The sequence below is a fragment of the Coregonus lavaretus genome (assembly GCF_964263955.1).
Source record: "Coregonus lavaretus genome assembly, chromosome: 9".
NCBI classification, from domain to species: Eukaryota; Metazoa; Chordata; class Actinopteri; order Salmoniformes; family Salmonidae; genus Coregonus; species Coregonus lavaretus.
In genome coordinates this window covers 8,593,971-8,612,897 of record NC_139996.1, presented here as the reverse complement: position 1 = coordinate 8,612,897, position 18,927 = coordinate 8,593,971, and the positions used below count along the sequence as shown (strand labels likewise).

Below are 18,927 nucleotides of genomic sequence, written 5' to 3'. Positions count from 1 at the left end.
GAAATATCAGAAACTTTGAACATCCCACGGACCACCATTAAATCCATTATTAAAAAACGGAAAGAACATGGCACCACAACAAACCTGCCAAGAGAGGGCCGCCCACCAAAACTCACGGACCAGGCAAGGAGGGCATTAATCAGAGAGGCAACAAAGAGACCAAAGATAACCCTCAAAGGAGCTGCAAAGCTCCACAACGGAGATTGGAGTATCTGTCCATAGGACCACTTTAAGCCGTACACTCCACAGAGCTGGGCTTTACGGAAGAGTGGCCAGAAAAAAGCCATTGCTTAAACAAAAAAATAAGCAAACACGTTTGGTGTTCGCCAAAAGGCATGTGGGAGACTCTCCAAACATATGGAAGAAGGTACTCTGATCAGATGAGACTAAAATTGAGCTTTTTGGCCATCAAGGAAAACGCTATGTCTGGCGCAAACCCAACACCTCTCATCACCCCGAGAACACCATCCCCACAGTGAAGCATGGTGGTGGCAGCATCATGCTGTGGGGATGTTGTTCTTTGGCAGGGACTGGGAAACTGGTCAGAATTGAAGGAATGATGGATGGCGCTAAATACAGGGAAATTCTTGAGGGAAACCTGTTTCAGTCTTCCAGAGATTTGAGACTGGGATGGATGTTCACCTTTCAGCAGGACAATGACCCTAAGTATACTGCTAAAGCAACACTATGTTATGCTGTGCTGTGCTATGCTATGCTATGTTATGCTATGTTAGATTATATTATATTATTATGTTATGTTATGTTATGCTATGTTATGCTATGTTATGCTATGTTAGAGTATATTATATTATTATGCTATGTTATGCTATACTATGCTATGTTACATTATGCTATGTTATGCTATGTTAATCACACAATCTATGTTAGTGAGACATAGTAGAGTTTTCCTTGGGTATTGCCTCTACTAACCCTTCATTTTCTTCCTGTGCTCCTACAGGCTTGTTGGTCGACCGGGAAGTTATCTTTATGTGTTTGAGTCGTACCGAATGGAAGAGGTAAAAAGAAAACGTTATACTCTAAATCCTCCTCTTAATCTCTGAGATAGAAGTCTGCATCATGAACAGTCATTTGGAGATGTATTAAATATTAGTCATCTGACTGTAAAGGAAGAAAAACAATAAGGAATAATTTGTAATTGTATACATGTTCAATTTTCATTAATTTCATCATTGCCTAATGAACACAATCTTTATAAATGTTGAAGTGCAGATGGCTATGAATTAAGCAATGTTAGTTAACCTAGAAACATACATTAGGAGTTCACATATTCAAAATTCATCTGTAGTCAAGTCCTGCAATTTTAAAAAAAAACACAGAAAAACAACCTATGCACTACGATGGACTTTTAAAGGAGATGTCTCTCTTGAGCTAATGACCAACGTTTACAGTGAACTTGGATCTCTGTGAACGTCAGGGAAATTGCCTTTAAAAGTCTATTGCTGTGAGGAAGTCTGGGTTGGATTAAATCCCTTCCTTAGTGTGTCTTTTGTTATGTCAGTCTGTCTATAATGGAAGTGTGATACAGTACAGAAGGCCTATAACTACTGTTTTTCCCCTGCAGTGTGCTCATGGAGGATGTCTGATGGAGTTGTGTATTCAGCTCAGTATCACCATGTTGGGAAAGCAACTCATCCAGAACAATCTATTTGAGATCGGCATCCCGTGAGTACACACACACGCGCACGCACACACACACACACACACACACACACGCACCAATAGTGTGTGTATATCAAGGATTCACAGAATCCCGTAAGATCCACAGACCAACGCTTCTCTGTGGTTCTTATCCCTGTCCGACTGTGCCATTGCTTCTGACTATCTCCCTGTGCCTACAGGAAGCTGAAGAAGCTGATAAGGTACATCAAGTCCAAGAGAAGGTCCTTCCAGGAAGAGGAGAGAGAGAAGAAGTTACAGCGCTATGAGACAGACCACTTCCTTGAGCCCTTCGCAGGCCTCACGCCAGAGTACATGGAGATGAGTGAGTCTGTGTCTGTGTCTGTGTGTGTGTGTGTATGTGTGTGTGTGTATGTGTGTGTGTGTGTGTGTGTGTGTGTGTCTGTGTGTGTGTGTGTGTGTGTGTGTGTGTGTGTGTGTGTGTCTGTGTCTGTGTCTGTGTGTGTGTGTGTGTGTGTGTGTGTGTGTGTCTGTGTGTGTGTGTGTCTGTGTCTGTGTCTGTGTCTGTGTCTGTGTCTGTGTCTGTGTCTGTGTCTGTGTCTGTGTCTGTGTGTGTGTGTGTGTGTGTGTGTGTCTGTGTCTGTGTCTGTGTCTGTGTCTGTGTCTGTGTCTGTGTCTGTGTCTGTGTCTGTGTCTGTGTCTGTGTCTGTGTCTGTGTCTGTGTCTGTGTCTGTGTCTGTGTCTGTGTCTGTGTGTGTGTGTGTGTGTGTGTGTGTGTGTGTGTGTGTGTGTATGACGCTGCTACAGCTCCCTGTGAGACCTTTGGTGTACAGCATTCCCCCAGGACCAATCAGTCAGACAGACCCTTCTCTCAGAGACTATGTCACTGTCCAAAAGTCAATACCATGTAAACCTTCATCTGAATATGCACGTCCAGTCCACATTGTCCAGTTGATTTTAAAATCATCTTTCTCTGCTTTGTATGTTCAGCTTGCACCTTGGTTTGACAGCGAAATAGCAAAAGCATTTATTTTAATCTTGTACTTTCCCATTAACATGTGTGGTGAGCAGTGGAGGCTCCTCAGAGGAGGAAGGGGAGGACCATCCTCCTCAGTGAATTTCATAAAAAATTATAAAAGGTAAAACATTACAAAAGTTATCCTTTTTAGATATAACTATATGGATTATATTCACGTCACCAAATAATTTATTAAAACACACTGTTTTGTAATGAAGGTCTACAGTAGCCTCAACAGCACTCTGTAGGGTAGCACCATGGTGTAGCCGGAGGACAGCTAGCTTCAGTCCTCCTCTGGGTACCTTGACTTCAATACAAAACCTAGGAGGCTAATGGTTCTCAACCCCTTCCATAGACTTACACAGTAATTATGACAACTTCCGGAGGACATCCTCCAACCTATCAGAGCTCTTGCAGCAGGAACTGACATGTTGTCCACCCAATCAAAGGATCAGATAATTAATCTAGTACTGAAAGTATAAGCTACAGCTAGCTAGCACTGCAGTGCATAAAATGTGATGAGTAGTTGACTTAAAGAGAGAGAAAGACAATAGTTGAACAGTTTTGAACATATTCATTTCTTTAAAAATTAAGGAGAAGCAAGAGAGAGATTTCTTCATTTTTTTTCACTTTCAGTTTCACTTACTTAGCTAGCAAATGCAGCTAGCTAGTTTAGCCTACTCAAACACCCTGCTCAAACATAGATTTGTTATGTTAGCTAGCTGGCTATGACTATCCAACACAACACTGGAACTCTTCCAAGTCAAGGTAAGCTTTTGGTTTTACTAATTTATTGCCACTGGGGCCAACCGGTGTAACTGCTAAACTGCTAACTGACTATACATTGTAAAGTTACTGCATGATTGTAGCGGGTTTACTAACACGTTAGTTCTATTAGCTACATTGACTATGACGTAACTTTAGCTAATATGGTGACAACGATTTAGGCTGTGTGTAGCAGTTATGATATGGTTTGGCTTGGAAAGCTTTTTTCGCCTGGTCACATACAGCTGATGTGTTGTACATTGAAGTCCACCAACGAAGGGAAAAGGTGAGAGGAGGAGAGCGCATAGATGAGAGAAGGAATACCACGTGGCTGCTATAAATGTGAACTGTGTTTACCCATGACCAGGGGTGTATTCATTCCGCCGATTCTGTTTTAAAAAACGTCTCTTAAACGGAAACAAACGGAACAAAACAGGGATAAACATACTTGAATTTGTCCAATTGAAACTCTCGTTTGCAACTGTTGGACTAATGATTACACCCTAGATCAGCTAGATGCAGGCAAGAGTGTGCAAGGCGGTATTGAATGTGTCGCTGTCTGTCCATGTGTCACTGTCTGTCACCTCAACATTTTCTCTCGACCTGTGTGCACCTATGTTGTAATCTTTCATTCATAGGCTAGGTTGTAGCAATCTCATTATGGATATAGGGAAAATTAAAGTATCAGGTAGTAGCCTAAACCTATCGATGTTAAATTGAACTGGGTGAATGGAATATGAATGACAGTCATCCAATATGCTGTAATAGAAATAAGGCCATGCTCATGAAGAAAAAAATAATCATCCTCCCTCATCTTAAATATCACTGACCACCACTGGTGGTGACGGTTGCCTGACTTGCCTCTAGGTGTGAGTAAACCAACCCGTCTGTTGCTGTACAGTGACCCGCCCCATGTTTTTAGTATGGCAGCTACACGCCTCTTCCATGGCAACTCCAATGGGTATTGGTCAGATTTAGCTGTCTGCCACCAGTGTGACATATATGATTTTTCATACATGCGCTTGCTTGTTCCCCACACTCAGAATCAAGTTTCATGTTGAATTTTATCATGCACTAGTGGTTGGAAAATATCACTGTGATGTTTTGAGATATTATATATCCTCAAAGGTGCAAATATGTAAAGTTGGTCCACCTTCGTTCAAAGACACGTGTCATAACAGATGTCTGTCATTTCGTTTCAAGGTAAACAGAGTATTATGGTTGTGTCCTGATTCTCCACCCATCTCCCAAAGAGTGTGAACTTGGACAATCCTTCATGGATTTAAAATAATTGGATTGGTGTAGGCCTAAGCATTGGCTTGAGGGAGTTAAGACAATTATTTACCATGTCTGCTTGTCCGGGACAAGACACATTTTGTCTGACAAGAAGAATATAGATTTGCATTGTCCGGATGGTCAAGTAAAAAAAAAACACACAAAAATCACAATATCAAGCAATTACTCTGAACAGGTAGGGCGGTCTTTCAATCCTCCCTGGTTGCGAGATATGCTATTGAGATCAAAGAGCAGATCCGTATGTAGCCGCATGTGCACATTTGTTAATATTCCTGGCTAATTAGTGAGTTATTTCAAAGTTATAGCACATTTTTGGTCAGCAAATAGGCTTTTTACGGTCATGAAAATCCTGGAAAATTCATGCTTTGCGCATCAGCTGCATGTGTGCCAGTGTGAGTGGGCCAGAGGAGCGAGAGGGAAACACAACAGACTAACTAGATAGCCAATTCAAACCATATTGTGTACCCTGACTAGTTATCTCGCTAGTTAACTATTTAGCTATTATCATGTCTTAATGTAATTGTCATGTCCTATGTCCTAAAAACGCAGCAGAAAGTTCAGCGTACCCCAAATCCAGAGGTTGTGAGTTCAGATCCCAGGTGGGGTCATATTGAAATGTCAGTACTAAGTGATCATGTCAAATGTAATCATATTGTCATTGATGAAAGATTTGTACACTATTTTAGCTGAACAGCGTATCACTTACCTTAAAACCCCCATACCATTTAATTACTTCCCTTACGAAAAACCATGTGAAATTTGCAGTTTCACATTTGAAAACCACATTTTCACCTGAAATCGCATTTTCACATGTGAAAGAACTGTTCACATGTTGAGCTGAAATTTTCACCTGTGAAAACAAAAAGGTCAGTTGTTCACATGTGAAACCATATGTTCACATGTATTCAATATAGGGTTCTCATGTTAATTAATACCACCTTTTCAGATGTGAGGAGAATAACATGTTTTCACCTCACATGTGAATTGCAGATTCACATGTGGAATTTGTAGTTTCACATGTGAAAATCTAATTTGCATTTTCACATGTGAAAACCTAACTCTCACATGTGGAATTGTATTTTCACATGTGAAAAACTTTCTGATGTTGTCACGTGTAGTTACATGGTATCACAACAGTGGTGAACCAGCTTTACATGTTTGCACCTTTGAGGATATATAATATCTCAATGCATCACAGTGATATTTTCCGACCACTAGTGCGTGATACAATTCAACATGAAACTTGATTCTAAGTGCTTGGGAACAAGGAAGTGATGTAATGACATTTTGCATCCCCATGTTGTCACATTTATTTCACATAAGATCCTGTTTTCACGTTCTCAAATGTTTTCATATGTGTAGTTTCATGTTATCACATTGACTTCACATAAGATCACATGATCTTCCGTAAGTGAACCTCTGTGGTGAGAGAATTCTGATAGGCCTTCATGTTGGTTGAGAAACTAGAGTCAATCAATTGCATCAAACAAGAAAAGGTTTTTAGACTGTCACTGTACTGGTTTTTGGCCTCGGCTTCAAACCTACAAATGTGATTAGATTGATTGAAGGATTAGATAGAGATGGCTTTTATTTTGTATTGACTTTAATCTTGATGAAACCTCAGGTGGCTGGCTTTAGCAAATGTCAGAGATAGAAGTCATTAATGGATGTGTGCGAGCCAAAGGCCATTTTCCTCAGCTAGCTAATTGGAACCCATGTCTTTTGATGACCTAGTAGAAGGTATTAATGATTCCTGAAATATTTAACAGGGTATTGAATAGTGTTTCAAAGGCTGTATGGGGAAAAAAATATTTGGGGGTAAGAACTCAAGTTTTTCAATTATGATAATTTAGTTAGGTGTATCACTATTGTAAAGCAACATTGATTGAGTAGAATGTAGCTTACTGCCATTTCCGTCTTGGACAGATTCATGCTGTTGAAGGGTAAAACGAATGGCACTCTTCATGTGATTCATGTACTCAGCGAATATTTTTTATAGAGGGAAACAAAACTTACACTGAGTGTACAAAACATTAATATTATATTGTTAATATGAATATTGTAATATTGAGTTGCACCCCATTTTGCCCTCAGAACAGCCTCAATTTGTCGGGGCATGGACTCTACATGGTGTCGAAAGTATTCCACACGGATGCTGGCCCATGTTTACTCCAATGCTTCCCACAGTTATGTCAAGTTGGCTGGATGTCCTTTGGTTGGTGGACCATTCTTGATACCATTCTTGATACACAAGGGAAACTGTTGAGCGTGAAAAACCCAGCAGCGTTGCAGTTCTTGACACACTCACACCGGTGCGCCTGGTACCTACTACCATACCCTGTTCAAAGGCACTTAAATATTTTGTCTTGCCCATTCAACTTCTGAATGACACACATACACATCTCAATTGTCTCGAGGCTTAAAAATACTTATTTAATTAACTTGTCTCCTACCGTTCATCTACACTGATTGAAGTGGATTTAACATCAGTAAGGGATCATAGCTTTCACCTGGATTCACCTGGTCAGTCTATGTCATGGAAAGAGCAGGTGTTCCTAATATTTTGTACACTCAGTGTACTTCCTCCCTGTGTGGGAGTTGGCTGGAAATCATTTTAGAATTATTCCGGGAACCAGTTACCATTTTTTACTTGAATAGCTCCCTAAGCCAAGCACAATGAGAAGGGGATGTAGCTAATTGAATGAATGACTTCCTTCCTTCCTCCGTACCAAACCTGCACCCTGGGCCTTCTTCACGACATACAGCAGTGTTTTTACTCAGCAGATCCTCCTGTTGGCACACACCTGTGCCAGATTCTCCATCAGGCTCTATTTACTTTAACTTGCTGTTTGGTCCATGGCCCACAGCTCTCTTTTCCTGCTTTTTTCTTCTTCTTCTTCTTCTTCTTCTTCTTCTTCTTCTTCTTCTTCTTCTTCTTCTTCTTCTTCTTCTTCTTCTTCTTCTTCTTCTTCTTCTTCTTCTTCTTCTTCTTCTTCTTCTTCTTCTTCTTCTTCTTCTTCTTCATCATCCACCCATCTCTGGAGCTGGCATTTGCAAGCATATACCTCAAGTCAAGTGAAAAGAGCATCAGTGTTTTCATCTATTTCATCAGGAGACTTCTAAACTACTTGTACTTAGCTTACCATATATTTGCAGTGTAAGAGGACTGTTAAGACGGCTCTAAAGAAAGACATTGTTTGTTCTCTGTCTGAACACTGTACTCTTGAGAAAGTCTTAAACAACAGTAGAGTCCAGTTACAGGGCTTTTAACTTACTTCACTCTCTCAAGAGGCAGTGTCTCTCAGTTCATGCCAGGTAAGTAGGCCTATTCTCAGGATACAGATAGTTTTAGACTTAACTTAATGTTCATGGCATGGCAAAGATAGGCTAATTTGACGCTACCGCATTATGGTATCATGGATATTATGGTATTATTAAAGGAATGTTCTTATCCAATGTTCCCAACGGACTATTAGTCGAAACCTTCACCAGTCACACCCAAGAGCCACATATTTATTATAGCAGTTGTACATTTTTACAGAATTCTGCACCTTGCAGTGGTGTTGGATTTCCCCTAGAGTGGCTTTTGAAGAGCACCTGCTTCTCAAACACAACTGAGCAATGTGTGTGGATGCGTTTGTGGAGAGAGAGAGAGAGAGAGAGAGAGAGAGAGAGAGAGAGAGAGAGAGAGAGAGAGAGAGAGAGAGAGAGAGAGAGAGAGAGAGAGAGAGAGAGAGAGAGAGAGAGAGAGAGAGAGAGAGAGAGAGAGAGAGAGAGAGAGAGAGAGAGAGAGAGAGAGAGAGAGAGAGAGAGAGAGAGAGAGAGAGAGAGAGAGAGAGAGAGAGAGAGAGAGAGAGAGACCCTGTGCCCCCTCTACAGGAGTCTGCATAATATATTTGGTTTGCTCCTAGCAGATCTCGGCTAGGCGTAGTGAACGTCTGTGCCCCGCACACTCCCTTAAAATGTTGTTGCTTATAAAACTTGAAAAAAGTGGCAATAGTACTGTTTGCCTTAGACCCCCTCCCTTTCTCCGTCCCTCACAGTCTCTTCCCCTTCGTAACCAACATAGTCATGTTCCTGTGCCTCCCTGCCCCCACCCTCTCCACCTAGCCCCCTGTCATGTCCATACCCCCTCCCTCAGTATCCTCTCCCTGCAAGACACTTAAAGAGCCCCCTTCTGTTCTCTCTAGTTTGGTCCACTCCCACTCAATTGCCTTATCAGCTGCATCAATAAATTAATCGTGTTGATTTGAATGACCTAAAAGTCAAAGTTGTTATTTAACAAATATATATACACTACCAGCCAAAAGTTTGGACACCTACTCATTCAAGGGTTTTTCTTTATTTTTACTATTTTTTACATTGTAGAAAAATAGTGAAGACATCAAATCTATGAAATAACACATATGGAATCATGCAGTAACCAAAAAAGAGTTAAACAAATCAAAATATATTTTATATTATATAGCCACCCTTTGCCTTCATGACAGCTTTGCACACTGTATATATATTATTTAATACATTTACAAGGGTCATTCAAGGGTTTCTTGTTATCCTACATGCGATGAGCACATGGGCATGTTTTAGAGCTAGCTACAGTAAGTGATGTGAGGTTCAGATCATCTCTCCTGATTGATTTGTTTAGTCTTGTCGAGTGATCAGGGCCTGTATTCATGAAGCATCAGAGTAGGAGTGCTGATCTAGGATCAGGTTGCCCCTGTCCATTTAATCATGTTCATTATGATCTAAAAGGCAAAACTGATCCTATATCAATACTCCTGCTATGAGAGGCTCTTTGTGAATACAGCAGGCCCTGGTGAATAGACAGATCAGGCTGAAAGACATACTGTAGGCCTACGTGTATACAGTGAGATGTTCATGTAAAGCTGATGAATGTCTCTCTATCTCTGTGTCCTTGCAGTAATCCAGTTTGGGTTTGTGACCCTGTTCGTGGCATCGTTCCCGCTGGCCCCACTTTTCGCCCTCCTCAACAACATCATCGAGATACGCCTGGATGCCAAGAAGTTTGTGGCCGAGCTCAGGAGGCCGGTCGCAGCTAGGGCAAAAGACATTGGTGGGTTCAAAGTTCACTCTTTAAGCACACAGGTTATTTTTTTATTAGACTGTGGTTTATATTGATTCCTTTCACAATAATAAACCTTATATTGAATTCACTCCAATATAAGTGATTTACAGAGAGAAAAAACATTATGGTTATCTCTGATGTCATTCTTGGGCCCTGAGTTCTATGTGACCATATGACCAGATGACCAGGAAGTCTCTTTTGCATAATATATTTTATCTCATCAAGATGAACCTGTATGTATACACTGAGTATACCAAACATTAGGAACACCTTCTAAATATTGAGTTGCACCCCCTTCCCCTTTTGGCCTCAGAACAGCCTCAATTCGTCGGGGGGTGGATTCTATAAGGTGTCGAAAGCATTCCACAGGGATGCTGGCCCTTGTTGACTCCACTGCTTCCCACAGTTTTGTCAAGTTGCCTGGATGTACTTTGGGTGGTGGACCATTCTTGATATACACGGGAAACAGCAGTATTGCAGTTCTTGACACAAACCGGTGCGCCTGGCACCTACTACCATACCCCATTCAAAGGCACTTAAATCTTTTGTCTTGCCCATTCACCCTCTGAATGGCAGACATACACAATTCATGTCTCAATTGTCTCCAGGCTTAAAAATAATTATTTAACCTGTCTCCTCCCCTTCATCTATATTGATTGAAGTGGATTTAACAAGTGACATCAATAAGGGATCGTAGCTTTCACCTGGATTCACCTGGTCAGTCTATGTCATGGAAGGAGCAGGTGTTCTTAATGTTATGTACACTCAGTGTATGTAAAGGTTAATTGAAAATGGACTCATGTGGTCAGGTAAAGATTCAGGAATGTAAATGTAATCTAGTGGTTGAATCTGCAGAATGGCGTCTCTATTGTTTCTACATACAAACTTACAAACATAACTAGAGGGGGGAATTTGTCCTACTGATTTATTACAGGCATTGTTATGCTTGTGCTTTTGTACTATTTTGCACTTCTGTGTTCTTAACTAAATGTTAGATTGACATAGATCCAGGCAAAAAACTCATACCATCCCACAACAATATTGTAGAGGCATTAACCTTCTCTCTTCTCTGATTCTAGGAATATGGTACAACCTTCTCCGAGCTGTGGCTAAAGTGGCCGTCATCATAAACGTAAGTCATTCTGGTAATCCCAGTCAAATATAATAGTGGAAGTTGACCAAATGATGAAAAAACAACAACAATTCTCTCACTTTAACATATGCTGTTTTGATTTAGATAGGGGAGTCACTGAAATGTTCTGCGAAAGTTACATTCATTCCCCAATCCCCTCAACAATAACAAGTCTGCACTTAAAACTAGAACGTCTTTCATTGAAGCTCAGCCCGGTCCACATTAAAGAGCCAGTCCTTTACTGTGAATTTATGTCAACACTCTTGGGGGATTACTTGTAAAACCTCATAATTAGGCTTTTAAGAGGTTTCACCTCTAAAACGACTGCCCCTCGGTGCAGAGAAGACCCTACTTGGTCAGAAGGAGAGTTAACGTGGTCATAAATCCTGCAGACTCTCACTTCACTTCCAAAGGGATCACCATCGTCATGGCGATGTTGAAGTGAGATCCAGATCTGGGTTATTTATGACAACGGAGGCTTTCGATCAAAATGGAAAGGAGGGAATCCTTCACCTCCATCCTCCTCTTATTGAGAGTGTTTCCGATGGAACAGGATATCAATGTGTCTTCACTTTAAGGCCTTGGATACCCTCTACGTTTATGTGCTGGCAAATCTCTGAACCCAGAATGAAATCTCGCATGGGCACTGGCCAGCTTCTCGGGTTAGGGTTAGGGCTAACATTAACGTTAACAGTCAGTCACGAGAGACTATATGCTGATTGACAGATAGTTGCCGATGTAGAGGGTATACAGCACATTGAAGACAGAGCTCCTTTTGCTGAAGTTGACCATTATATTCAACCTATATAGCATTAGGGCTGGTTTCCACCTGGTATTACCATGTGACTTTCGTTAACCGATCAAGATGATCCAATCACTATCTATTGACAGGGCATTTGTTAATGCCAGGTGTAAACACAGTCTTAAGTGTCTTCAGGTGCTTTCTCAGTGATCACTGTCTGTCTCTCTCCAGGCGTTTGTGATCTCCTTCACGTCAGACTTCATCCCGAGGCTGGTCTATCAGTACATGTACAGCCTAGACGGCTCCATGCACGGCTTCGTCAACCACACCCTGTCCTACTTCAACGTGAGCGACTTCCAGAACGGTAAAGAACCTATGGACGCTCTGCATCTGGGCTATCAGGTGGAGATGTGTAGGTGAGTTCACACACAATGCTGACTGACTGTGTGAAGTGTTTTTGTGATACAAATTTTATTGATTGTTATAAACAGGGTGGTTCAAGCCCTGAATGTTGATTGGCTGACAGCTGTGATATATCAGACCGTATAACACAGGTATGACAAAACATTTATTTTTACTGCTCTAATTACGTTAATAACCAGTTTATAATAGCAATAAGGCACCTCAGGGGTTTGTGGTATATGGCCAATATACCACGGCTAAGGGCTGTATCAGTCATACAAAAGTTATACTTAAATCTGAACTGGTTCTCTAGCAAATTAGTAAGATTGTCTCAACCAATGTTCAAGAATGGCCTTTTTCCCTTTATTCAGAGTACAACCTCTCACTTTCAGTTATTTGAAATGGAAATCATCTCCCAAATATCACTATTTCTAAAACAAGCCATTGAAAGTTGGTTGCAATTTCAATTTAATCCTCCAGAAAGGACAGAACAAATAATGCAACAAATATTGTGGTTAAACTCAAATATACTAATTGATAAAAAAAATATTATTCTTTGAAAAAAAAAAAAAAAGAAGTATAATCTTGGTAAATGACATCACCGGTAGGACTGGTGGAGTTATGTCCCACATGCAGCTAACAAAAACATATGGAAATGTCTGCTCTACCCAAAATTACAACCAAATAATTGCAGCATTACCGCAAAAATGGAAGAGGAAAGTGGAAGGGGGAAAAAGTAAGGAACTTGTCTGTCGGCCCTGCATTAAAGAACATAATTGGTTAAAGAAAATTGTGATAAATAAAAAAGCATACCAGTTTCATTTAAGGACCAAAGGATTGACAGCCGTCCCATATAGATTGCAAAATAGTTGGGAAGAGATTTTTGACGTACCGATCCCATGGCACTGTGTTTATGAACTAATACGCAAAACGATGCCGGATTCAAAACTTATAATTTTTCAATGTAAATTATTATACAAAATTCTTCCTACCAATAGAATGTTATTTATATGGAGGATACAATCTTCCCAGCTCTGCAGATTTTGCTGCGAAGAGACAGAATCATTAGATCATTTGTTTTGGTACTGTCTATTTGTAGCTTGTTTTTGGTCACAGGTCCAGGAATGGTTAAAGGATTGCAATATTTACCTGGAGCTAACCCTGCAGATAGCACTACTGGGTGATCTGAAAAGTCATAGTCAATCGATCAATAATATAATAATACTTTTAGCAAAAATGTTTATTTTCAATTTACAATCTGTAGAAACAATGAGAATAGAAGGGTTCAGAACTTTTGTAAAACATCACAGTACAGTTGAAAAATATATGGCAAATAGAAATCCAATATGGATGGTGTTAAGAGATAGATGGGAGGTGTTGAATGGAGTTGAAGGATGGGACTAATAACAACTAACAACAACTAATAACAACAAGATAACTAATGTAAAGCATACTGTGTCCATAATAAGTATATAGGTTATAGGTTGAGAGCGAGGTTTGTGAAAGAGCACAGTTAGAAAGATATGGCATATAGAAGCAAACCGGATGGACATCATGAAAATGATAGAGGAGAGGGTAGAGGAAGATATGTGTATATATGTATGTATATTTATTTATATGTACACTACCGTTCAAAAGTTTGGGGTCACTTAGAAATGTCCTTGTTTTTTAAAGAAAAGCAATTTTTTTGTCCATTAAAATAACATCAAATTGATCAGAAATACAGTGTAGACATTGTTAATGTTGTAAATGTCTATCGTAGCTGGAAACGGCTGATTTTTAATGGAATATCTACATAGGCGTACAGAGGCCCATTATCAGCAACCATCAGTCCTGTGTTCCAATGGCTCGTTGTGTTTGCTAATCCAAGTTGATCATTTTAAAAGGCTAATTGGTCATTAGAAAACCCTTTTGCAATTATGTTAGCACAGCTGAAAACGGTTGTGCTGATTGATGAAGCAATAAAACTGGCCTTCTTGAGACTAGTTGAGTATCTGGAGCATCTGTAATTGTGGGTTCGATTACAGAATCAAAATGGCCAGAAACAAAGAACTTTCTTCTGAAACTCGTCAGTCTATTCTTGTTCTGAGAAATGAAGGCTATTCCATGCGAGAAATTGCCAAGAAACTGAAGATCTCGTACAACGCTGTGTACTACTCCCTTCACAGAACAGCACTAACTGGCTCTAACCTGAATAGAAAGAGGAGTGGGAGGCCCCGGTGCACAACTGAGCAAGAGGACAAATACATTAGAGTATCTAGTTTGAGAAACAGACGCCTCACAGGTCCTCAACTGGCAGCTTCATTAAATAGTACCCGCAAAACACCAGTCTCAACATCAACAGTGAAGAGGCGACTCCGGGATGCTGACCTTCTAGGCAGAGTTGCAAAGAAAAAGCCATATCTCAGACTGGCCAATAAAAATAAAAGATGGGCAAAAGAACACAGACACTGGACAGAGGAAGATTTGAAAAAAGTGTTATGGAAAGACAAATCAAAGTTTGAGGTGTTCGGATCACAAAGAAGAACATTTGTGAGACGCAGACCAAATGAAAAGATGTTGGAGGAGTGCTTGATGCCATCCGTCAAGCATGGTGGAGGCAATGTGATGGTCTGGGGGTGCTTTGGTGGTGGTAAAGTGGGAGATGATTTGTACAGGGTAAAAGGGATCTTGAAGTAGGAAGGCTATCACTCCATTTTGCAATGCCATGCCATACCCTGTGGACGGCGCTTGATTGGAGCCAATTTCCTCCTACAACAGGACATTGACCCAAAGTACAGCTTTAAACTATGCAATAACTATTTAGGGAAGAAGCAGTCAGCTGGTATTCTGTCTATAATGGAGTGGTCAGCACATTCACCGGATCTCAACCCTATTGAGCTGTTGTGGGAGCAGCTTGACCGTATGGTACATAAGAAGTGCCCATCAAGCCAATCCAACTTGTGGGAGGTGCTTCAGGAAGCATGGGGTGAAATCTCTTCAGATTACCTCAACAAATTGACAACTAGAATGCCAAAGGTCTACAAGGCTATAATTGCTGCAAATGGAGGATTCTTTGACGAAAGCAAAGTTTGAAGGACACAATTATTATTTCTATTAAAAATCATTATTTCTAACCTTGTCAATGACTACATTTCCTATGCATTTTGCTATATTTCCTATTCAAACTCATTTCATGTATGTTTTCATGGAAAACAAGGACATTTCTAAGTGACCCCAAACTTTTGAACGGTAGTGTATATAAGTGTATATGTATGTATGTATGTATGTATGTATGTATGTATGTATGTATGTATGTATGTAGATGTGTGTATGTATATATATATTTGCGAGAAGAAAAAAAAAACATATGGGGGATTGGAAGTGATGGAAGTTGATGGAAGTTACAATCTATCTGCAGTATTAAAGCTGATCTACCCTTCCTTAAAAAAAGGGCTGTATCCAGGCTCTCCGTGCTGCATCGTGCATAAGAACAGCCCTTAGCCGTGGTATATTGGCCATATACCACACCCCCTCAGGCCTTATTGCTTAAATATAGAAGAAGCCTATAGCCTGCCGTGGTGCATTATCTGGTTATATTGGACGAGGCTATCCCTAACCCTAACTGAGGAGCCAGAATACAGCCTCTGCCACCTCATAGAAAGACTGTGTGTGTGTGTGTGTGTGTGTGTGTGTGTTATTGCTTAATTGTACATACTGTTACAAAAAAATATAATGTGCAAGAAATATTATAGCCATACTTAAAGGAACTGTAGCGTTTATGTACTGTACCTTTACCTTTAAGTACTGAAATATTATAACCATACTTAAAGGTACTGTAGCATTCATTTACTGTACCTTTACCTTTAAGTACTGAAATATGATAGCCATACTTAAAGGTACTGTAGCATTTATTTACAGTACTTTAAGTACTGTAGTGGGTGTTCCATGGGATTTTGCTATCTGTTTTAACGCTTTCTGGTTTAGTCACTGTAATCAGATTACTCTTGGGTCCAGGTATAAAGACTACAGGGAGCCTCCATGGTCCAACACACCGTACGTCATCTCTAAAGAGTTCTGGGCGGTCCTGGCTGCCAGACTGGCCTTCGTCATAGTCTTCCAGGTGAGACTGATTTTGCCGAAGAGGATTTTTAGTATGGGCCTATGTTCCTCCAGGAAATGAAAAGGGTTCAACATAAACAAACAGCTGTAGTTCTTTTTTTCTTTTTTTGTTGTTGTATTTTACCCCCTTTTTCTCTCCAATTTTGTGATATCCAATTGCGATCTTGTCTAATCGCTGCAACTCCCCAACGGGCTCGGGAGAGGCGAAGGTCGAGTCATGCGTCCTCCGAAACATGACCCGCCAAACCGTGCTTTTTAACACCCACCTGCTTAACCCGGAAGCCAGCCGCACCAATGTGTCGGAGGAAACACCGTTCAACTGACGACCGAAGTCAGCCTGCAGGCGCATGGCCCGCCACAAAGACTTGCTAGAGCGTGATGAGCCAAGTAAAGCCCCCCCGGCCAAACCCTCCCCTAACCCGGACGACGCTGGGCCAATTGTGCGCCGCCCTATGCGACTCCCGGTCACGGCCGGTTGTGACACAGCCTGGGATCGAACCCGATGCAGTGCCTTAGACCGCTGCACCACTCGGGAGGCAAACTGTAGTTCTATTGTACAGTTAATCTTTCATGCCAGACTTCAGGTAATATGCAATATTCTGAGAAACACTCGCTTGGCTCTACAAGATACGTTTACTGTAGACTTTGTGTTTCCTGCTGGTTGACCATGCTGTCGCTCACTTTCCTGTTTATGTGCGTGCCTGTTTCTTGCTGTTACCCTTCCCTGTAGAACGTGGTGATGCTGATGAGTGACATCGTGGACTGGCTGATCCCAGACATCCCTAAAGACATCAGCCTTCAGATCCACAAGGAGAAGATCCTGATGGTGGAGCTCTTCATGAAGGAGGAACAGGGCAAGATGCAGTTCATAGACAGCATGACACCTTGTGGCGGCAAGGAGAACCGCAACAACCACGCCCCTATAGCCCGCTCGCGCTCCATCCCACACACACACAGTCACACACACGCCAACAACATCTAGCAGCTACTGTAAGGTGTAGCCTAGCTAGCTAAGCCAAGGGTTACTACTGTCTGTGTCCTTATCCTTGTCCAGACATTCCATAGAAAGGGAGAGGTGCTCCCTACAAGATGTTGTTGAGGCCCAACGAGGAGAAACAGAAACTGTCCCAGTGCTCAATGCCTATCTGTCAAACCTCTCAGTGAATAACTAGCTAACTAGCTAACTGCCAACCAGTTAACTAACTGCCAACCAGTGGGGTCATGGGCTTTAAGGTCGCAAATATGCCATTTAGCTAACACTTTTATCCAATGCGACTTACAGTAGTGCAGATTATGGCGGACCATGTTCAATGAGAGAGAAAAGTTGTTTTTTAATTTTCCTTTGCATAATGCTTTCAAGAAAACATATTTTGTAACATGCTTTACAGTACAGTATGTCTGGCATCCAAGGTATTTCTATGTTTGCCTCTTTTTAAACAGGATGTAGATTATACGTTATCCTTTACTGTTATGACTCAACCATGTTCACGGTGCAAACAATCACTCTCGGAAATGCTAAATGTTTTATTCAATTACTACAGATGTTTTTTTCCTTCATGTACTTTGTTCTCAAAATATTTTTTTATTTACACATTTTATTGATTTTCATCTATTAAAAATTTATGAAATGTATGTGTGTAGAGCAAAGAATATAATCTTATTCTTAAATGGGTGACAGGTTTGTTATGTCTTTGATACAAAGATCTCAAATGTTATTAGCTACCAAGCTCATTATTAGTTACCAAGCACATTATTAGTTACCGAGCTCACAGTTGAGGGCTGGTTGTGGTCTCCCATGCTACTATAGAGTAAAAGCAGTTATTACGTGGATTGTATTATAGCTTAAGAGTCAAAAGGCACTGTATAACAGATACTGCTAAACACAGTAAAATTGTTTGAGTGACTTTACTTCAGAACATAATAAACTCAGCAGTGTTATAAAAATCCCCTGTTATAACATGTACAGTTCAGACGAATCTATCACTGCCATAATACAGACTGATACTCTGGCTTCTTCTATGCTTCAAAGCCAGCCAGGATATTATTTTGGAACTTTTAAACTGTACTTAATACTGTATATTGTTTACACGTACTTCTGTCTACTGGATATACTAAGAAATATAATATTTCTTATTCTTTACTTGCCTTTCTTCAGAAGACAAGGACACTTTGATCCTTTTATATGTCAAACTAATGTATTCATACAAAGTGAGCATCATTTCATAGCAGCATATTTTACTATATTGATACCGACTATGTTGTAAATGTTTAGGAGATCTGCCTATTCTTTTTTGATGTGACGTTAAATAAATAATGGATAAAATTGAATGTAAACAATAAATATATGTTGATGTGGGTATTGAGTGCCTTCGTTTTCTTAGGGAAGGAGGAGCAACGTACACGAAACAGGATTGGGGCCTTTGCAGTAACTTAGAATTTAAAAATAGAAGATCCGTATCAAATTCAGTAGAATCTCTTAGAACCTAGTTTGTTTACAGTCAGAGAACATGTTTCCATTCAGATGTTTAGTACAATGAATTGTTAATGTTAAACATTCATTCAACATTGAAAGGCCTACAATAGCATTTTGAATTTCAAAAGAATGTGATTTTGATAACATCACCCAAAACAATGTTTACCAAGTCCTATAACTTCCTATCCTCACTTTGCAGTGATCTGGAACCTGTGTTATTTGAGATAGGCCAGACCTGACCCAGGACAGACAGTTTTAACTTCAGGAGATGGAA

General features: G+C 40.5%; 1 protein-coding gene across 2 annotated transcripts in view; it reads left to right on the top strand.

Moving 5' to 3' along the window:
- Positions 1-18,524, top strand: part of LOC311135206 (anoctamin-1-like) — a gene marked incomplete at its 5' end in the record, with an annotated part of 77,373 nt that extends 58,849 nt beyond the window's left edge. For both annotated transcript variants that reach the window (XM_084169136.1, XM_084169137.1), the window contains 8 exons: positions 959-1,016; positions 1,583-1,683; positions 1,860-2,002; positions 9,639-9,791; positions 10,883-10,935; positions 11,909-12,093; positions 16,076-16,181; positions 16,911-18,524. In XM_084169136.1, coding sequence (XP_084025262.1) covers positions 959-1,016; positions 1,583-1,683; positions 1,860-2,002; positions 9,639-9,791; positions 10,883-10,935; positions 11,909-12,093; positions 16,076-16,181; positions 16,911-17,162 — 1,051 coding nt within the window. In that variant the 3' untranslated portion in view covers positions 17,163-18,524. The remainder of the gene's footprint in view (positions 1-958; positions 1,017-1,582; positions 1,684-1,859; positions 2,003-9,638; positions 9,792-10,882; positions 10,936-11,908; positions 12,094-16,075; positions 16,182-16,910) is intronic.
- Positions 18,525-18,927: the final 403 nt, after the last annotated feature.